We start from the raw sequence: 19,581 nt of genomic DNA on the forward strand, positions 1-19,581 counted from the left end.
AAATACATAAATAAGTGATGAGGAAGCCAGATTTTAAGAGAGGTGATGAATGCTTTTGGAGAGCCTGCCTTGAATTGAGAGGTTGCTTTCGCCACACCACTCTCAGAAAGCAACTCACTGTGGTATGTACATATTTAGGGCAGAAAGCCTTGGACAAGATCATCATAAAATCAAGTAAATGTCAGCTACAGCTGTACCTTGGATCTCAAATGTCTTGGCTCCTGAACAAATTGGCTCCTGAACGATCGAAACCCAGAAGTGTGTGTTACGGTTTTCGAATGATTTTCAGAAGCTGAACGTCCGGCACAGCTTCTGATTGGCTGCAGGAATCAGAAGCCACGCTTTGGTTTCCAAACATTTTGGAAATCAAACAGACTTCCAGAACAGATTCCGTTCAACTTCCAAGGTACAACTGTATAGACTATGATTTCTTAGCAAAGTCTACTGCTTATAGTTATGTTACACAGAAAGGTGCTTTTATCAGACAACAGCAGTAGCCTTCAACCACGGATGGTATAAAAAGAGGGTTATTGATTATACACACACATCTGGAAGCAGCATTTCTGAAAAAAAAGGGATCATTTAAAAATAAATACTATAGGGGTCTTAACATCTAATTGTCAAACAGTATCTGAAAGCCCTCAAGCCTATTTTCATAATGGTATATTTATGTTTGAGAAGAGTCTCTTGTGCTGCATAAAACTACTAGCTAGATATAATAAGCTACAGAAAGCTAAAGGGCTGATTCACACAGCTGTGGGTGATAGGACCAACAGATACACTCGTAAGAATGCTGGGTAGGAAATGCATCACTTTTATATGTGTGTAGTTGTGAGGCCACTGGTAGCGTTAAATATCAGTTAAACTGCAATATTTCTTCCTAAGCATGCTTGCCTTTAGGGTCAGCATATAAAAGTTTCTATAGCCAACACAATGGCTATAGGCATTATTAAATTTAAACATGCTAAATATAGAAAGTAAAAATCTAAGCATTAAAATACAATTGTCTTCAGTATTTGAAGCAAGGCCAGTAATTTTGTAACATTTTGTGTTTAGACAGAAAGTCCTAATGTATACAGTGGAGCAGTCCTTGCTATGCATTATGCAAATCAACAAAAACTGATCGACTATGCATATTTAATTTGACTTTTAAACCCTCAGAACTATTATCAAAAGCTTTTTACTCTTGAATAAGGCCATATGTTGCTCTTTAATTAGAACTATTTCCATTCTAAGCTTCCAGCCCATGTTGCTTCTGAGCTTTTGGGTTTTTTTTTTTTTTAAGGTCATCATCTCTAAAGTGTCTTATGCACCCAAAAATGCAGAGTCGTGGTTGAAGGGAAGGCCGCTGAATTAAACTACTTCTGGAAAATTTCAGCCAGAAATCTGTTAAGACTGTAGGTTTAATTAAAACAGCAACAACAGTGCGTCAGGTTGCTAACACGTGGCAAAGTAAAGTTTAGCCACTTCTCAACTTAATACCAAATATAGTTTCTTCTGGTATGTATATAAACATTATATGGCTTGTCTTAATATCACTACATCATTTTACACTGCATAACGCTGCCAGAATATGCAATGCTATCCTTCGCCATGGATCACAAATGGCAAATGAATCAACAGTTAGTAATTCATCTGTGTAACGAATAAGGTAATCAGGTTATTCAAGCACAGCCTTTTACTGTCCTCCATTGAGTCTAATGACATCAAAACAGACTGTAATAAGATGAAACAGCAAAACCAAGTAAAGTTAAAACCTGCATTTCCAACAAAATCTGAAAAGAAATAGTGTTGTTAACAAATCACACACACACATGTATTATGAAACTATCATGCAGTCACTATTGGTGAGGCAACGCGATCTAGTTGTGTATCAAAGAACAATTCTGCATCAATTGTCATGAAGGGCCAATTCCAGAATCTTTATTATTGGTGGTGTGGCATGAGCTAGGATGAATACTACTTGATTAAAATTCCATGACATGGGCAATAGTTGTTAAACACTCCTGGGTCCAAGTATGTCCTCGTAAAGAGAGGACACAACACTGCAACCTCCATAGTGCTCTTTTAGAAAGGAACCCATGTACAGAGCATAGCTCCTTCTTTTGGCAATTGATCTCTTTTTAGTAAGTGCCTAACTCTGTGGTATCCAAGAAAATGACAGTGTTATTAACCAAACAATAAACAGATCAATTGAGTTCCCTGAGACATGAGTGGTGGTCTCTGCTTGTGTGCTACAATACCGAAGCTAAGGGAGTTACATAACTGTAATAAAAACTAATATTGGTTAGTATAATTCTGGACATCTCACATTTGCCAGATATAGACATGAAAGAAGGTAGAGGCAGTATTAACTATATACTTGATATATGATATCTTGCAATATTAGAGAACTTGCATTCAAAGGAATGGGGCTAAATAATATCAATTCATAATTGATGTAACTAAACTTTAGAATTGGCATAATAAAGACAAAATTCGGAAGGATCTTGCTTTTGAGCATAGACTAGTGAATGTGAAGTATTGCATATTTCTTTTTAAGGGAGTTAGTCAATTTAAGATGCTAGCTGCATAAAAACATCTTAAAAAGATCCTGAAAATCTCTTTATGGATCAAACTACACAATACATCAATGAGGTTTGTAGTTAAGACAATGAATAGCAAACATGCTCAGAAAAGCTGCATTAAAATTGTTAACTAAGCCCACATTATTGGGAGATTTATAAACATATACTTCAGAAAGCACCACTGCCTGGTTATTATCTTCAAGATAATTTCTCAGCCAGTCACTTTGGGGGGAGCGGACATGCATATAGGTTATCAGATAGGTGTTTTGCTGCTCTTGTAAGAAGCACCACAAGAGGGAAACAGAAGCAGGGAATTCAAATTTTATTCCTGAAGTGACAAATGTTCTGCTATGATACTGCCCTGACCTGGTAACAGTTTTTCATGCTTTTGCAAGCACATGACCTGAAGAGTGTAATGCACTGTGTAGTGAACTATTGGCGCATCCGGCAACTCATCTCCTAAAGCAGTAGGCTGCAGAGATCCATTAGCCAATGCTCAAGCCTGTGTCCTGGTTTCCTTCCTATGTAACTGCTTTTTAGCACAATTTTAGATATTTGTTCTGAAGTTCCAATCTCTCTCTCACACAAACACGCTCAGAAAGAAACAACATCTCACCTACATTCCTTAATAATGCCTATGGTCAGCTGGAGGAAAGGCCTCAATGTGTCTTTCGTACATCACTTATGAACACCAATTGCAGTCAAAGGCACTACAGTGGTACCTCAGGTTAAGTACTTAATTCGTTCCGGAGGTCTGTACTTAACCTGAAACTGTTCTTAACCTGAAGCACCACTTTAGCTTCCTGCTGCTGCCGCACCGCCGGAGCACAATTTCTGTTCTCATCCTGAAGCAAAGTTCTTAACTTGAAGCACTATTTCTGGGTTAGCGGAGTCTGCAACCTGAAGCGTATGTAACCCGAGGTACCACTGTACCTCTTATATTCCAGTATCTGAACTCAAACTTGTGAATTCCAGTTATGCACCTTCCACACATGGAGAAAAAATGTTTGAGAGATGAGAAAGCAGTTTTTAAATTAATATGACTTAATTTGTACTTGCATGTGTGCATTACTCTAACAAACCAGGCTTTGCCTCTGCACAGTGTGTTATAGGGCCCCTAAAACGAAGTGGGTAAATGGCATTTGGGGTCATCATTTTACATTATACATAAAGCCAGGAGTGTCCATTACAGTTAAACAAATAAGAAAGAAACAAATAAGAAAGATGCAGTCACAATCATGTCAAGAATACAATGGGAGATGGACTATACAGAAACGAACTGCATTTTTGTGCTTTAAAGGTAACCCACAAAAGGCATTGCCTCCAAGTACACTGCCTGTGTCTTCCTTTTAGAAGAAGATAAACAACTCCCGGAAGAGGGCAAGGCCTAAGACCTACTAACCATTATCGAAGTAAAGAAGAAATATGGTTCATATTGTTTCACTGGAAACAACTTTGTCCTGAGGTAAACAGAGCTTACAAGAAAATAAATGGTTTCTATTTTACTCTGTGTATCCTTGAGTAATTCTTTGACACTTTCTACCATTCTCAAGAGTTAAGTTTGTTTTTGGTGAATCATAATGTACACAAGACACCAGTGGCTAGTTTCTGGCAATGCTGCAAGAAGTCAGCACGGAAGATACACCCCCTGAAGTCCTGTATAGATATATATCTCTCAGTCTTGACAAATAATACTATGTAACAGTCAAGAAATTTGTTGGGAATGGTATACTTACTGAATTGAAATGATGGCACCTTGGGCCACCTCCTACCCCATCTATAACAGAGTTTATTAGCAGTTCAGTATGACCTTCTTATTTTGAAAGTGTTCACAGGAGGCCAGTGCTCATTACAAGCCAATTAATGCCAGCAACAAGTTAAATTAATCTTCTCACCATAATTCTTGGAGGCCACAATGATTCTAGGTCTATCAAGGTTAGTATTTTAATTGCTTGTCATTCTAAGTCGGGAGAGCAATAAAGAAAGAGGGTGTTTAGGTAATTCTTGTCTTTCACCCACCCACCCCGCTCGCTATCAATTAGCAGAAGCCTTGAAGACATGGAGCATTGTACTGTATTTCTATAAACCACAAACAACTCTGAATAATGCATGTTTCTAATGACAAACATTATGACAATAAGAAAGGATGAATTTGGCTACCCTTCAAAAAAGGAATGTATTATTGGCATTTTGAAATTCACTCTCTCATAGGTTGGTCTCCTTTTTGAAGAGAAAGAGTTAAACAGTTCCTTTTACTCCCAAAGGATTTTAATCCCACTCAGCGGTGCCATGTTTTATTTAAAACATACTCTCTCTCAGTAACCACTTGTTCTAATTGGCAAGGCAAGGCAAGGTCCCAAAAGCACACAGCTCGTTACATTCAGTTTGGATTACAAAAACACGATGAAACAAACTGCATCGAAATGTACAAATTAACGGCTCAGGAGTGCACGACACGGACGTGGAATTAGATTGTAATATGGAACCAACTCTACAGGGAGGCTGGGGAACAAATCACTAGTGTCTTTATAAACTATACAAGGTTTCCAAATGAGCAAATACAGAAAACAGAGGACAAGTTTTTCCATAATTCAACTAAATTGCTAAACATGGACAGAAGAGAAGATTCCTTCTCTCCCACTCCAGTCAGCATACATGCAACAAGAGAACAGGTGCTACCAAAATAATAATAATAATAATAATAATAATAATAATAATAATAATAAACTAAAGAAATCATACTGACCAGCCCTTAGCTTGCTTCACACTGTCAACATAGAAAAGTCTCTTTACAACTAAGTCATCTGAGAACATGCACACACAGGGGACTAAATTAGATATGATGTTTCAGCAGGCCTTGCGCAGAGCAAGGTTAATGGTCAAGAACTGAGAACACAATATTAAGAAGAAGTATGAAGCGAGACTATTACGAAGTCATAACACAAATCAGACACACTTAATCGTAGAGGAGAATGCACAGCATCTCACACACACACATATTTGTGAAAGGCTTTCCATATGTCTTTGACCACAAAACTTCAGTGATGGTTTGTGAAGTCTGTCAGGCATTCAAAGGACCAGAATTGGGAAGTGTCAAACACTACAGCAGGATTCAGACCTTTAGGATGGCTAGAATCCAACAGTTATCATTTAGCAGTAAATATGTAACATTTTACTGAATTAAAATGTCCTAGATTAAGCCATATCGATATGATATTCAAACGACATATTAAAGGTTCTCAAGGAAGTTAATGAACCCGGGGACCTATCCATGGAATGGGTAATTGGATCCAACTCTCCTTTTTAATAGTTGGAATCTAAGTAGTTGAAGAAATGCTTTCAACCCTATATCCTGTAACCCTAAGATATCACCCTATCTCCTTTTCCCTTATTAGACCTGAAGCATATGCCAACTAGAGAGCCCTTCTGGCTATGGCACTCAATCAATGCACCACCCACCCCAGGGACATTTACGGTACCTGGCACCAACATTTCTTCATTTTTGGTGCTTGGGAAAACCCTTTTTAGTCTCTCAGGCTTTTAAAGTATTTTTTGGCATTTTAAACTCTTGCTGACTGCTCTGGTTTTATCTGCTGGCTGTTTTTATTGTGTGGCTTTATTATCTCCATTTTGTAATCCATCCGGATTACCAGAGGTATTACTTTAAATAGATTTTATCATCAGATGTGGAACACAATCACCCCCTCTCAACTTCTCCTTCTGCATTATTATAACTCAATTGTTAATCTAAAACAGGGAGGGGTAATGTGGCGCCCTCTAGTTGTTGTCAGACTATAACTCTCATTATCCCTGGCCATTGCTGCCTGGGGCTAATGGGAGCCCAACAACACCTGAAGGTCCACTTGTTCCCTTCCCCCGATCTAAAAATGTTAATTTTTGAACAAAACACAACAAGTCAGCTATATAATGTAAGCATTTTGGATATTTTAAAGACCTACATACATTTTGAGAACAGTGGAAAGATGGATCTGTTATCTACACATATACAGCTATGGGGTACATTTATTACCATTTAAAGCAATAGTTATGCTGCTAACATTTTTAAAAGCATGCTAAATCAGTTCCGTATAAAACAGACAGGAACACAAAGTACTGCCAGCTTCACAATGCTAGTCGGAGAATGACTTCAGCAACAGTCTAGCACTAGACACTCAACAGGCTACGGCTATAAAGGCAAGCCTGAATGCTGTTAAAATACACCACAAAGCACTGGCCTAATGGAGAAACACAAATTGAGGTGCCAACTTCTATCAGGCTTTAATGCAGGAGAAATTGTACTGCAGCCCTCCTATTCACAAGAGGATGTTCTTGAACAGACAGCTCAGAGCACAACTCCCCCTTTCATGGAATGCAAGCACGTCCTACTCTGCTATTGTGCATCTGGAAATTTCTTTCCGCTGACAGCCGGCTACTAAATTTCAATATAGAATGGGAGATCTGAAATATTCAAATTGCCAGTATTTGGAAATTCTTAAGGAAACATTAACAGGGCAAATTGTGCTATATTTGTATTGCAGCAGATAGCATTGTTGAAACTTAGGATTCTAGTGCCAGGACCAAGAGGTCAAGCTTGTATGTAGGTTAAACAATAGCTTCATATTATCTCCGTAACACACCCACGTTTGGTTTTTGAATAGAGCCTATTAAAGTGATAGATGAATATAAACTCCTACATAGTTCTAGATTCTTGTACCAGAAGCAGGGAGCACTGTGAATCTAAAAACAATTCAGGAGTCAGGTGGCAGGGTAAGGTGGAAGAGATGAGAGAGAGCACAAAGTTCTTCTATTAAAGAAGAGAATGATGCCTTTAGTCACTTAATGAGCCAATTTGATAAGCCCATAAAATGACACGTTGAGTCCTTCAACCTGCCACAAAGAGAGGTGAAGCACTAATCTGAAGCATAATGATTGGGCACTAAAGCAGCTTTTATAGTTTTCTAAACCTATAGTGAAGATAAAACCAAGACAATTTTGATTTAAGTAAACCCACTTTACAGGAGAGATTCCATTTAGCGCACAGTTATATTCTATTTTCTTGTCGCAGACATACATAAACTAATATAAAAAAGTCAAGGTGCTGAAATAAAAATCTATTCTGGAATAAAGCATTTAAACTCACTCCACTGTCAACAATAATGTTTTCTTCTATCTTGTAGAATTTGTTTATATTTGATATTATTTTAACTTGCCAGAACAGCTGGCCGAAAGGGAAGATTTCATGATGTAGCTCAAAGCAAATCAATCACATTATTCAGGCTTACTATTTTAGGGCATGCTGTGCAGCTGCAATGCATACTCCTATTATGTAGCAGTATGGATAAAAAAGTCTTGCTATCAAGTATCAACCAGTGGATCAGGTATGGGGCTTTTATCTCTGCACACCATAGACTCACTACAAAAATGCCTTACAATCCCTCAAGCCTCAGAAACCAATGTTTTAGAGCAACAATAGTGATCTACTTCATAAGGCAACTGAAAGGAACAATGATCTCAAAGCATTTTGTACATCAGAAGGCACAAACTGAAACATTAAAAATTACTGAAGCTTCGTACAAATTGAAAGACTTGCCTATGAAGGTTCACGGCACAATAAATGAACTGTTCTCCCTTTAATCATCTTACAAAACTACTTTCTCCCTTCTCCAGTGTTTATGTGTCACTTTTTAAATTGAGAATGCCCTCAGTTTCTACTTTAAATGCCTCTCCTTACTCAGTTTGTGGTCAAAAAACTGTGTTGTTGTTGGTGTAGTAACAACAACAACAACAACAACAACAACAACACTTTATATCCTGCCTTTCTTCCTGACAGAGACCTAAGGTGGATTGCAGCAAAAAAGCTATTAAAAACACAAAAAATATTTTTTAAAAACAATTAAACATTGATAAAGAGTGTTTGTTTGTGTCTAATCTATTAACAACTGACAAAGAAAAGATCCGTTGGAGATGCAGCAGCTTTAAGCTGCTTAATTAACCATCACATTTATAAAATATTTTCAAGGAACACATTAGCATATTTTTCAGAATCTACTGCTGTGACTCGGAAATAGTTTGGAAAGACAGTAGGTCTGTTCCCTTTTAGTCTTTTGTCATCTCCACTTATCCCCCTCCGCTTCCCATTCCTTCAGAGTAAAGGAAAGTAAAGAAACATTTCTCTCAGCCTTATTGTTGTTCATCACATCATAAGTAGCTGGGCTAAAGAGTCCAGATTTGGAGAATTGGGGGTGGGGTGGGGAGAGTATGGCACTCTTATCTGTTTCCCCTTTATGATAACCTACAAGATGCAGGGAGCCTGTATGGGGCAATTGCTTAGTAACTCAGGCAGCACATTTAAACCTTTCCCATCACTCCACACACCCTGTCTCTACATACTATTATGTAGGGTGTCTGTTGTAGTAACCAAATTGCTCTATCAGGTTCAGTACTTCAGTTAATGCAAAACAAGACTAAATATTTACCTGAAGGCTGCAGTGGGCAGTATCCAACTAACTTGTGTCAGCATAAAGATCGACACTTGAAGAACAGAACTCCCCATCTCCTATCTCCCCACCACACCCCATGCCCTTCCCAAATCTGTTCTGGAGGGTTGTGGGAACCTCAGAAAAGACTGGAGAAAGTTCCATTACACAAGCACAAATACATGTTCTGCAAAACAGATAGTGCCCAATGAATACAAGGAAAAGGCAATAAAGTAAAAAGAGTAACGGCAAAGATTTAGTTTTAATTCACTAATCTGAAACTGTATCAACTGCAATTCTCTGATTTATTTTTATAATTGTGTGAGCATAATAAATTAGAATAATAGGGAGTGTGGGGGTTGGTTGGTTTTTCTTCCTGCTTTTATTATATATTTTGTGTTTCTTATCTTGTATTTTCATGTTGTGAACCACCCTGAGATCCATGGCTGAAGGGCAGAATGAAAATTTAACACAAAAAATGTAAACCTCTTAGGTTAGCAGTTTATGGCGAGAGGATCTGCCACTCCAGCTGCACCTTATTAAAGTGACACAACTAAGCAATTTAGTAGGTGTTGAGAAGGGTCTCAAACAGGGGCTTCCAGCAGCCAGACATCAAAACCTTACCACCTGTGCCACCAATACTCTAATACAAATCTACGTGAAACTTTACATTATTTCCTTTATTTGGATGCTGAGCCCCTACTGTCCAGAGGAGGGCAACCAAAATGGTCAAAGGCCTGGAAACGATGCCTTATGAGGAACGGCTAAGGGAGCTGGGCATGTTTAGCCTGGAGAAGAGGAGGTTAAGGGGTGATATGATAGCCATGTTCAAATATATAAAAGGATGTCACATAGAGGAGGGAGAAAGGTTGTTTTCTGCTGCTCCAGAGAAGCGGACACGGAGCAATGGATCTAAACTAAAAGAAAGAAGATTCCACCTAAACATTAGGAAGAACTTCCGGACAGTAAGAGCTGTTCGACAGTGGAATTTGCTGCCAAGGAGTGTGGTGGAGTCTCCTTCTTTGGAGGTCTTTAAGCAGAGACTTGACAACCATATGTCAGGAGTGCTCTGATGGTGTTTCCTGCTTGGCAGGGGGTTGGACTCGATGGCCCTTGTGGTCTCTTCCAACTCTACGATTCTATGATTCTACTGTTTACAGCAAGTGAAATGGGGTTGCCAAGCAGCATTTGATCTTGTTGCTTATTACTTGCTATTTCAAAAATCTGAAACCAGTTTCCTGAGTTCTCCTTTTTCCTACCTACTGCAGTCTTAAGAGATTGTCCCGTGAGTGCTGTACAGCAAACCACCAGGAAGTTAGGCATATTCCCTAGCCCCAGAGGATGTATGAGATCACAATAAATGTGAAATATGGAAAAATTAGTATGAAGGATTAAAACAACCACTTTTTGTGTAACTCATTTGACCAAATCATTTACATATTTCCATTCTTATTTCTATGATCTGGAGCAAAGGGTGTTGGGCTGTGCAATGGACATGGATAGCACAATTGTTTTACAGGAGTTCAGTTAATTTTGTTGGTTTACTAACCTGTTTCATTGTGTGGATTTCTTTTTTCTAAAAAAAAGAGAGAAAGAAAATGAAGTGAAAATCAAGAACTTTCAGGTTTTCCTTTATACATTCAGTTTGCAATATTCTAATTAAATGTAAACATGAAAAAATTGCACTATAAAGATACCCACTTTAGAGCGTTTCAGTATATGAGAAGTAAAGCCCATCATTCCTTTAACCTTCTACATTGTATTAAAGTTGAACATTTTTCTTATTTAAGTGGCCTGGCTAAAATCCCAGGGTGCTACGTTAACTTGTTTTCAAGTCTCAGAGGCAAAATGGCAGTCATAATACTATCATAGGACTTCTTACACAATATGATGATGGAACACAATTGGCATTTAGGCAGCCACATTATATTTGCACTAAACGTTTATGCTTAACTCTCTGATAAGTGTAAAAAAAGACCACAATCCTGGGTTTGGACACAGCACTAAGCTAACCCTTTTGTGGCTTGTTTATTCACTAGCCTGAAAGGAGGAGCAAATAGGATGTGATCCAGCTGTCTACACTAGCAGAGTTTATTAAGTAAAGGTTCATAACATTGTTACATGTAAGCATGGACAACATGTAAAATGGTGTCTGTCTGAATCTAGTTTTGCCGAAAAAGGAATACCTTAGGGCTTTAAAAGGTAGGCAAATTTATTGTAGCATAAGCATCTGTGGGCTACACCCACCCTGGACTTCTTTGGGAAGAAGGATGGGATATATATTTCACAGAATCACAGCTGGAAGGGACCTCAAGGGTCATCTAGCCCAACCCCGGCAATAAAGGAATCTTTTTGCCCAACATGGGGCTTGAATCTATGACCATGAGACATAAGAGTCTCATGCTCTACCAGTTGAGGTATTTTAATAAATAGTAATAAATATTAAGTGCATTTCATAAAATTTGCTTTAGTTCCAAGGCGAAATTGTTAAGGCTTATGGCCTTATTCAATATTGGGTGATGGGGTTTTATAGGATGTTACTCTTTGCATACTCCAAGTTGCCTATCTCCTGCAGAGATAAAAAGTGTGGTTAGATTTCATGGAAATCTATGGTCTCTGCTGCTCCTGCCTATTTTAAACAAAACAATGACCCTAATATTTAATCTGTCATGGTTCTTTGACATATTTTCTTTCTTTGAGAAATAGCTGATATCTTGTGCATGCCTCTGAAATACTTCAACATTCTAAAAATCAACACTCGTAATTACACAACCAAATTCAACTATAGACTTATCTACAAAAGTGTTCCTATTAATATAGTGCTACCTTGTAATTCTGATACTGTAACAAGAGCAGCAAAAGCTAAATATCTCAAGAGCACTTTGTTACAACAGCCCAGTAACTTAAAAGCAGCAAAGGCACAACAAAGGGCTTTGTTCATTCAATTGGTGGTACTACTATTACTACTTTCTTCTACTGCAGACTGCATTTTGTGTACTCAAAGGTTTTACAGTACTCATCTCATTCATTTATCCTCACAACCGCTCTTTAAATTACACCACTCTTTCTCTCACTTTACATAATGGGACTTGCCAAGAGTGACTTAGCTTGTAGATATATTACATTATGTATGTCAATCCACAGAATTCTATAATGGTTTATTGTTTATTTCCATTGGTCATATGATTATAATGTTACAGGGCTGCAGAACATGGGAACTAAGAATCTCTGCTCCAAATTAGAGGTCAATCTTAAAGAAGTCAGAGCGCTGGATGAGACCAACAAGAACAGAATTCACAATCTTGCTCAACTGCAGTATTGCACACGTCTGAGCAAATATCTGTCTGTCTCTTTGCCTTTGCCCTCCATTTGTAAAATGTGGATAATAGTGACTACTGTTATGAGAGGACAAAATGAAACACGGTAAAAAAGCACTTTATATAGTGACAAGAGATAATAGGCAACAAGGCTGTAGGTTGGAAATTGAGTTATTTTCCACCATTAGACAATATAGTTAAATATATTTCTATTGCTAGAGACTTACAGGTGGAAGAGAAATATTTTCCCATCTAGTACTGGAGCTACTAACAGAATTCTTAGTTCCAATTAACATAATTAAAGCCTGCTCTATTGAACCAGAAATTCTAAAACTGCAATCTGAACTCTTAATGCGAGTAGCTTTGACAGGAGTTGTCTAGTTCAAGGGCATTCCAGAGTTCTGTAAACTTTGCTGAGTGAAGGCTTGATTGGTGCCTGTACGCAAGAGGCTCTTGCTTTTATACACACTGGAGATTGTTTCAACAAACTTGAGCAAATAAATGAAGCACCGGAGTGAGGAGAATCTGATTTCATGCACACACACTAAGAAACAGACACCCACACATAAACTCCAAGGGGGATGCCAACTATGTGCTTTAGATTGACTATTTAAAAAAAGGGGGGGAGAGAGAGAGATCTCAAAACCAAACCTTTACATTGCACTTACCAGCAAAGCATTTGGAACAGAGATTCATAGTCTTGCTGGACCTGGAGTAAGAGGAGGAAAAGGAGAGCTTAATATTCCTCTTGGTAGTTAGTACAGGTTATTTTATTTAGGAGGGAGAGAGACAGACTAGAACAAGAATAAAAGTAAACAACTGCAGAAGTAAATAGTTGTGCTCTGTTGAAGAAAAATAAAGTAGCCAAATCATCTTCATAAATACACTTTTCGGCGACACATGACAGAAAGACTAATTATTTCACTTGAATGTTACAACTCTCCACAGATGTGGTATATCAGTACCTAGCACCACAACAAGCAACATAACATTAGTATCTATAGTTCAAATCCATTTGTATCTGAAAGGCTGAAGTGGGGAACTGTTATAGTTCAGAAGAGAACAGTTTAATTACACTAATCCCCTACCAAAACCCAATAAGGGATATACTCTCCAAGTAAACATATACTGTACTACTTAGTCTCAATGCTACTGGAAGAGCCTCTCTCTCTGAAACAGACCAATGTTGTCTTCTAATTCAGAGCTTCCATTTTTAACCACTACAGTAAATATCTCCATGACTTTCTTCTGTAACATTTCTTTTAAAATGAAACTCATCTCCCACCCTTACAACCGAAGATAATTTAAGATTGAAAATGTAGATGAACTTCTGAAATTTCATCAGGCAGCACAAGGGCTGTTACTGGGCAAGAAGCACTTCTACTGGGTAAGAAGGCTTTGGTAATAACCTTGTATTCTTCCCATCACTTTCCCAGTAGGAACTGTGGAGCAGATCCAGACAAATGACCAAATATTCAACATACCAAACAACATATTACCAATCACTTTAAAAGGAGAGATATTGGAGTCATGGGAGATTTCAACTGCCCCATCTTTTGGAACTCAAACTCTGCCAAGAATGTAAGATCCAACAAATTCCTCCCTTGCCTCACTGATAATTTCATTTCCCAGAAGAAGGAAGAAGCAACAAAGGAGCCATCTATTTTGCACTTGGCCTTTGCCAACAGAGAGGATCTAATTGACAAAGTGATCGTGTCCTCTTGGATTTTGTGATGCAGAGGCAAGGGAAAGCTAAGTGTAGTCACACATGCAGTCTGGACTTTTAAGAAGACTAGTTTCAAAAAGCTTAAGGAACTACTGGGTGAGCTCCTATGGTCAGAAATACTCAAAGAGAAGGGAACCCAAAAAAGGATGGAAGTTTCTTAAAGGTGAACTACTGAAGGCACAAATGCAGACAATTTCAACAAGAAAGAAAAGTGGGAGGCATCACCCAAAAGGAAAGCAGTGCTCAACTTGGTGATAACAGAATAAACAATGCAATAAGGGAACTGCAGTGCAAGATAGGAAAAGAGGTGGTGAGGGAAGACCTAGCTACTTTAAATGAATGTAAACAACCTGATGCACTGAATGCGCTGCTCCCAATGATACTAAAGGAGCTTGAGGATTTAATCTCAGAGCCTCTGTCTATAATCTTTGAGAATTAATGGAGAACAGGTGAGGTCCCTGCAGACTGGAGGCGGGGAAATGTTGTCCCCATCTTCAAAAAGAGTGTGTGTGGAGAAGACACAGGTGACTAAGACTGGTGAGCTTGACAACAATACCAGAAAAAGTCCTAGAACAAACAGTCCATCTGTGAGCACTTAGCAAAGGATGTTGTGATTACTAAGACCCAGCATGGGTTTCTCAAAAATAAGTCATGCCAAACAAATCTAATTTCTTCTTTTTTATGGAGTTACAAGCTTGATGGATCAGGGGAATGCTGTGGACATAGCTGATTCCAGTAAGGCTGGTAAAATGTAGGTTGAACAAGGTAATCGTAGCAGATTACCTCAGATGACTAGGCCAACAGAAGTTTCCAACTCCCACACCACCCTACTTCTCAATCAAACACTTTGCCTGCTGCTGTGTGCAGGAAACCCAGCAATACTATTTACCTATTTACCTGCCACAGCACAAAGTGAAACAAAGGAGCATTAAACATAACATTTCTAAGTGCCATAAGAAACACACACGCCTCAGTTTGAATATTAAATTCTAAGACTAGACCTTCAAAGCTTCTATGTGCTTATTCCACTCAAGTAGTACAAACACTCTGTGCCAACAACTTGCACAGATTATCTACCTTGAGGAAAAATCACAAAAATTAAACCAGCAGGCTAAGTCAACACCTGCATTGTTAGTATGCTGCACTTTTGTGCCATTTGCTTGGAAGTTAGATTGTTTGAAGTAATTCAGTAAGCTGCAGCTTCCCTGAGAAGCCATTAAATCTCAGGACCAGCTAAAAAAGGAAGATGCAGAGTTTAAATGGTTCAGACAGAGATATTTTCAACTTTGTTTGAGCATTAAGAAGGTACAGGGGAGTACCATATGCCCAGAGAACCTGTCATTGTGCCATGGGTGTGGCTGAGTCCACCGAACACATTCTCTTGACTTGCCCTTCTTATGCAGAGCTTAGACAAAATTTTATAGACCCACTCCTATGTCAATTTAGCTTCCTACCCGAAGAAAACCAGGTTTTACACTTGCTGAATAATGTCACTAGAGCTATACCTTCCTTGGTGGCCAAATTTCTTTTTTTAGCTTTTAAGCGTCGCTATAATTATAAGACTATAATTGACTGTATTGATATAGGGCTATCTGTTTAGCCCATTTTAGTGTTGGCTAAGTTCTAAAATCTTCCTGGATGTTTTAACTGTGTATTGACAAATGTATTTTTTTCTGACTGACGGTCGAATAAATGGTTGATGATGATGAAGGTGGGCTAGTTTCAATTTGAAGTCTCCATAGAATTTTTTCAAATGTTCATATTCTGGCACCAAAATTGCAAGACAGACATTGTGTGTGTGTTTAATAACAGGGCTATCAATTCTGGAAGAAGCAACAGCTTGTGTGTCATCATTTAAGGCAAAGAATAGTTTAAACACTGTTGACTGAGTTTCAAAAGTCAATCATTATGCAAGTACAAGGCAACAAACAGTAAGGAAACAAATATAAGACACCCTGAAGCAAATGAATAGGCTAATTTTCAAGTCACAGCAGAGAAAAAGGGTAGGGTAATGGACTCTAGTTCCAGAAATATTTCACATTTCAAAGCAGAAAAAGGCTTTATTTGCATACTAATGGCTTTATGTAAAGTGATGTACAAGTATATCAAGAATAGGTACACTACATTTTTGTTAAAGGTGACCTACAATATTTACACCAGAGCTCAGTGACATTTTCATGATGGAAAATAGTATTTATACATTGCTTGCCTTTTGCTGGACCTATCAACTGGAGACAATTGTTATTTTTTGAAGTGTGCTTTAGCGCCATCATACTGCTAGCAACACAGCAGAGATACACTATTTGACCAAGTAAAGTTCTAATCAGATTAAGATTCAGTATTTCCTACTACATTGTAGAATGACAAGGAACAGTCTTGCTTAGGACTTCTAGTACTCTACAATATCTCAGTCATTATCATAACTCTCAGCTGAACATAAATTGTTTGCTGTTTACCTTCTTACATCTAAAAATAATCCTAGTTCTCCAAGCAGCAGACGATATGATAAACCTAGACTGCACTATTTGAATTGCAGGTGTGGACTCCTTATTTGGAGACTTTGGGGTTTGTTTGTTTATTCAAAAAATGTGTTTTCTTGATTTTCAAAGTTTACAGAAGCTGTTATAATAAAAAGAACAAGAATAAAATACTAAAGTGGTAACCAAATTAAGAAAACAATTTTAATCTGTCTTGTTTGTATTATTATTTTATAATATTTTATAATATTTATATTATAAAATAATTTATATTATACACTGCTATAATATCTACAGTCTATAATATGTTCAGATAAATAACTATTAATTGTTCCCTCCATACAATAACATCCTACACGTTACAAAAGGTGTCAGAGAGAATAGTTCTAAGCCTTGTCTAGACATATAGAGCAGGATTCTCCTAATGAACTCCATCAGATGAAGCTCTACACTAGGGTTTCTGCTTGTACAAGGGGCTTCTCCACTCCCCCTGTGCACCCCCTGAAGTAAGCTCGGGGGGGGGGGTCAGGAGAAACCCAGAACAACACATGGAGAAGGAAGGTGGGATCGTTCCATCTGGCAAGCTGATATGCTGCACAGATGGAACATTTGTTAACAGCTTGGTGTTGAATTCCTCCCTCAATCTCCAAATCCAGACACAGATTTGCCCATTCATCAGCAACCTAACAACTAGGCCTCAGAAAAAAATAGTTACTGAAGCATTTGTACTTCTAAAGCCTTGCATTTATTCAGTAGTATTAAATCTTTTTATGAAATGCTTTCATGAACCAGGAACTTTTAATGGCATTCCAATTGCTTGTGCTCCCTTCCTATTAAAGAAATGATGATACTAAATAGCATAATTTTCTGCATTATATATCAACAGAGGTTCTTCAGCACAGTAGCCTGATTCACACATCATGCTAAACCAAACCATAGCTTAGTGAGAACATGCAAGCTGCTGGACAGGAGAACGCAACCAATTTGTTCCTCTTTTCTGCTGAGCTAAGCCATGATCTGACTGGTTTAGCCTGGAAAACAGGAGACAGAGGAGATATGATAAAGGTAAAGGACTCATGACAGTTAAGTCCAGTTGCAGACAACTCTGGGGCTGCAGCGCTCATCTTACTTTACAGGCCGAGGGAGCCGGCGTTTGTCCACAGACAGTTTTTCCGGGTCATGTGGGCAGCATGACTAAACCGTTTCTGGCACAACGGAACACCGAAAGCAGAGCAGCACACGGAAATACTGTTTACCTTCCCGCCGGAGTGGTACCTATTTATCTACTTGAACTTTTGGAGTGCTTTTGAACTGCTAGGTTGGCAGAAGCCGGGACCGAGCAACAGGAACACACCCCGTCATGGGGATTCGAGCCTCTGACCTTCTGATCGGCAAGCCCAAGAGGCTCAGTGGTTTAGACCACAGCGCCACCCAAATCCCATAGGAGATATGATAGCCATCTTCAAATACCTAAAGGGCTGTCACATGGAAAATGAAGCAAGCTTGTTTTCTCCTGCTATGATTCTACGACTTGCTGTGACATCCAGGTTCAGGATTCTGGTTTAGCTCTCTCCAGGCTAACCACAAACTGTAACCAAAGTTTGTCTTAGGTTTACAACTTGCAGTTTGTCTGGCAGAGCTATGCTTAGCTGAGTGCAGTACAACAACAAAACAAGTGAAGAGGAGCAAAGCAGCTGCGATCATGTCTCCCAAGAGCCAATAAGCTCACATTTTTGTACTAATTCATGGTTTGGCTTAGCAAACCAGATAACTGGAATATGTACCTTATTACTGTATACTGTAGTTCCCACATGCTGGCACTAATCTAGCAAAAGCTAACCACTACCAAGTACCACTGATACCAAGGGAAGAAATTATTCACCATGAAGCTTAGCTGGTGCCTTCCACAATTTCCAGAGGAGCACCCATGTTAGCTTGTGGCAGCAAAAATATAGTCTCTAAACATATTACATGAGTCCAAGAACTTTATTATCGTGCAAGCTTTCGTGGACTTAAAATCAACACTCTTGTGATAATAATGAATTGTTTTGTGTACATAAGACTTAACCCAACCAACATGGAATTTATTGCATTTCCTTTCAATTTGACTATTCTGTAGATGTACCTGCCAACTCATGGATAACATTCCGTGCACCTGGTAAAGTGAACACTAGTCCACAAAACCTTATTGCTGTAAAGAAGGTATTTTATATCTAAGGTGCAACAGGACTCCTTGCTGCTTTAGTTTCTGTGGGTTTATGGCCACTATGTGCAACTTTTCTATCAGAGGGTTGTGCTGACTGAGTCATGACGCGATATCCTTGTGAGGCTATTCAAATTATTTTCTCTGCAAGACCTAAGTCCAGGGAAGGAACAAGATAGGTCATACCTTATTAACTTTTGAACGTTTAGGCAGGTGGGCTAGTACCATTTTTTTGTGGCTAGTAGCAAGCACAACTGCACTACAGAATGGAATGCTATTATTGCTAGTATTGCTTACTACATTTTTTAGAAGTTCAGCTGAAGGATATGTAGAGGTCACTAATTTCTTCAAGAAATTAAAAAGACAGTTATTTTATGAAAAAACAGTTTTCTTTTTCCTTTCTTTGGATGGTACAAATTACATATTTGTTTAGAAGTTACACAGATGCTGATAGTGGCAAGAACCAGTTCATATCATTACAATCCAATTTTACATAACATTAGATTCTCTAATAATGGAAGCCTCAAATGAACTCTGCAATGCCTTCCTCAATTTATAACAAGCAAAACAGAAAGGGATGCAGCTGTACACCTACAAAAATGAAATTTTCAGATAAGGGAAGCATTTTCTTCAGCAACAAGGAGCGGCGCTGCTATTTTTACATGCATTAGGAAGCACATGGCATAAAATCCAGGCACTCAGCTTTCATCCTTGCAGCTGCAGTACATAAAACATGAAGATAGCACCTTAACATCTTCCATGTTTAGGGGATTTAGAATCTGTATGTGCGTGACACCTTGCCCCTTCCTCATAGT

General features: G+C 38.5%; 1 protein-coding gene across 1 annotated transcript in view; it reads right to left on the reverse strand.

Annotated features, from left to right (window-relative positions):
• Positions 1-19,581, reverse strand: part of ZFAND3 (zinc finger AN1-type containing 3) — a 133,005-nt gene that overhangs the window by 78,609 nt on the left and 34,815 nt on the right. Inside the window, exons 2-3 of the mRNA XM_081904459.1 lie at positions 13,029-13,069; positions 10,593-10,619 (exon numbers count right to left, since the gene is read on the reverse strand). Coding sequence (XP_081760585.1) covers positions 10,593-10,619; positions 13,029-13,069 — 68 coding nt within the window. The remainder of the gene's footprint in view (positions 1-10,592; positions 10,620-13,028; positions 13,070-19,581) is intronic.

This window comes from Podarcis melisellensis (genome assembly GCF_964234715.1).
Source record: "Podarcis melisellensis genome assembly, chromosome: 3".
NCBI classification, from domain to species: Eukaryota; Metazoa; Chordata; class Lepidosauria; order Squamata; family Lacertidae; genus Podarcis; species Podarcis melisellensis.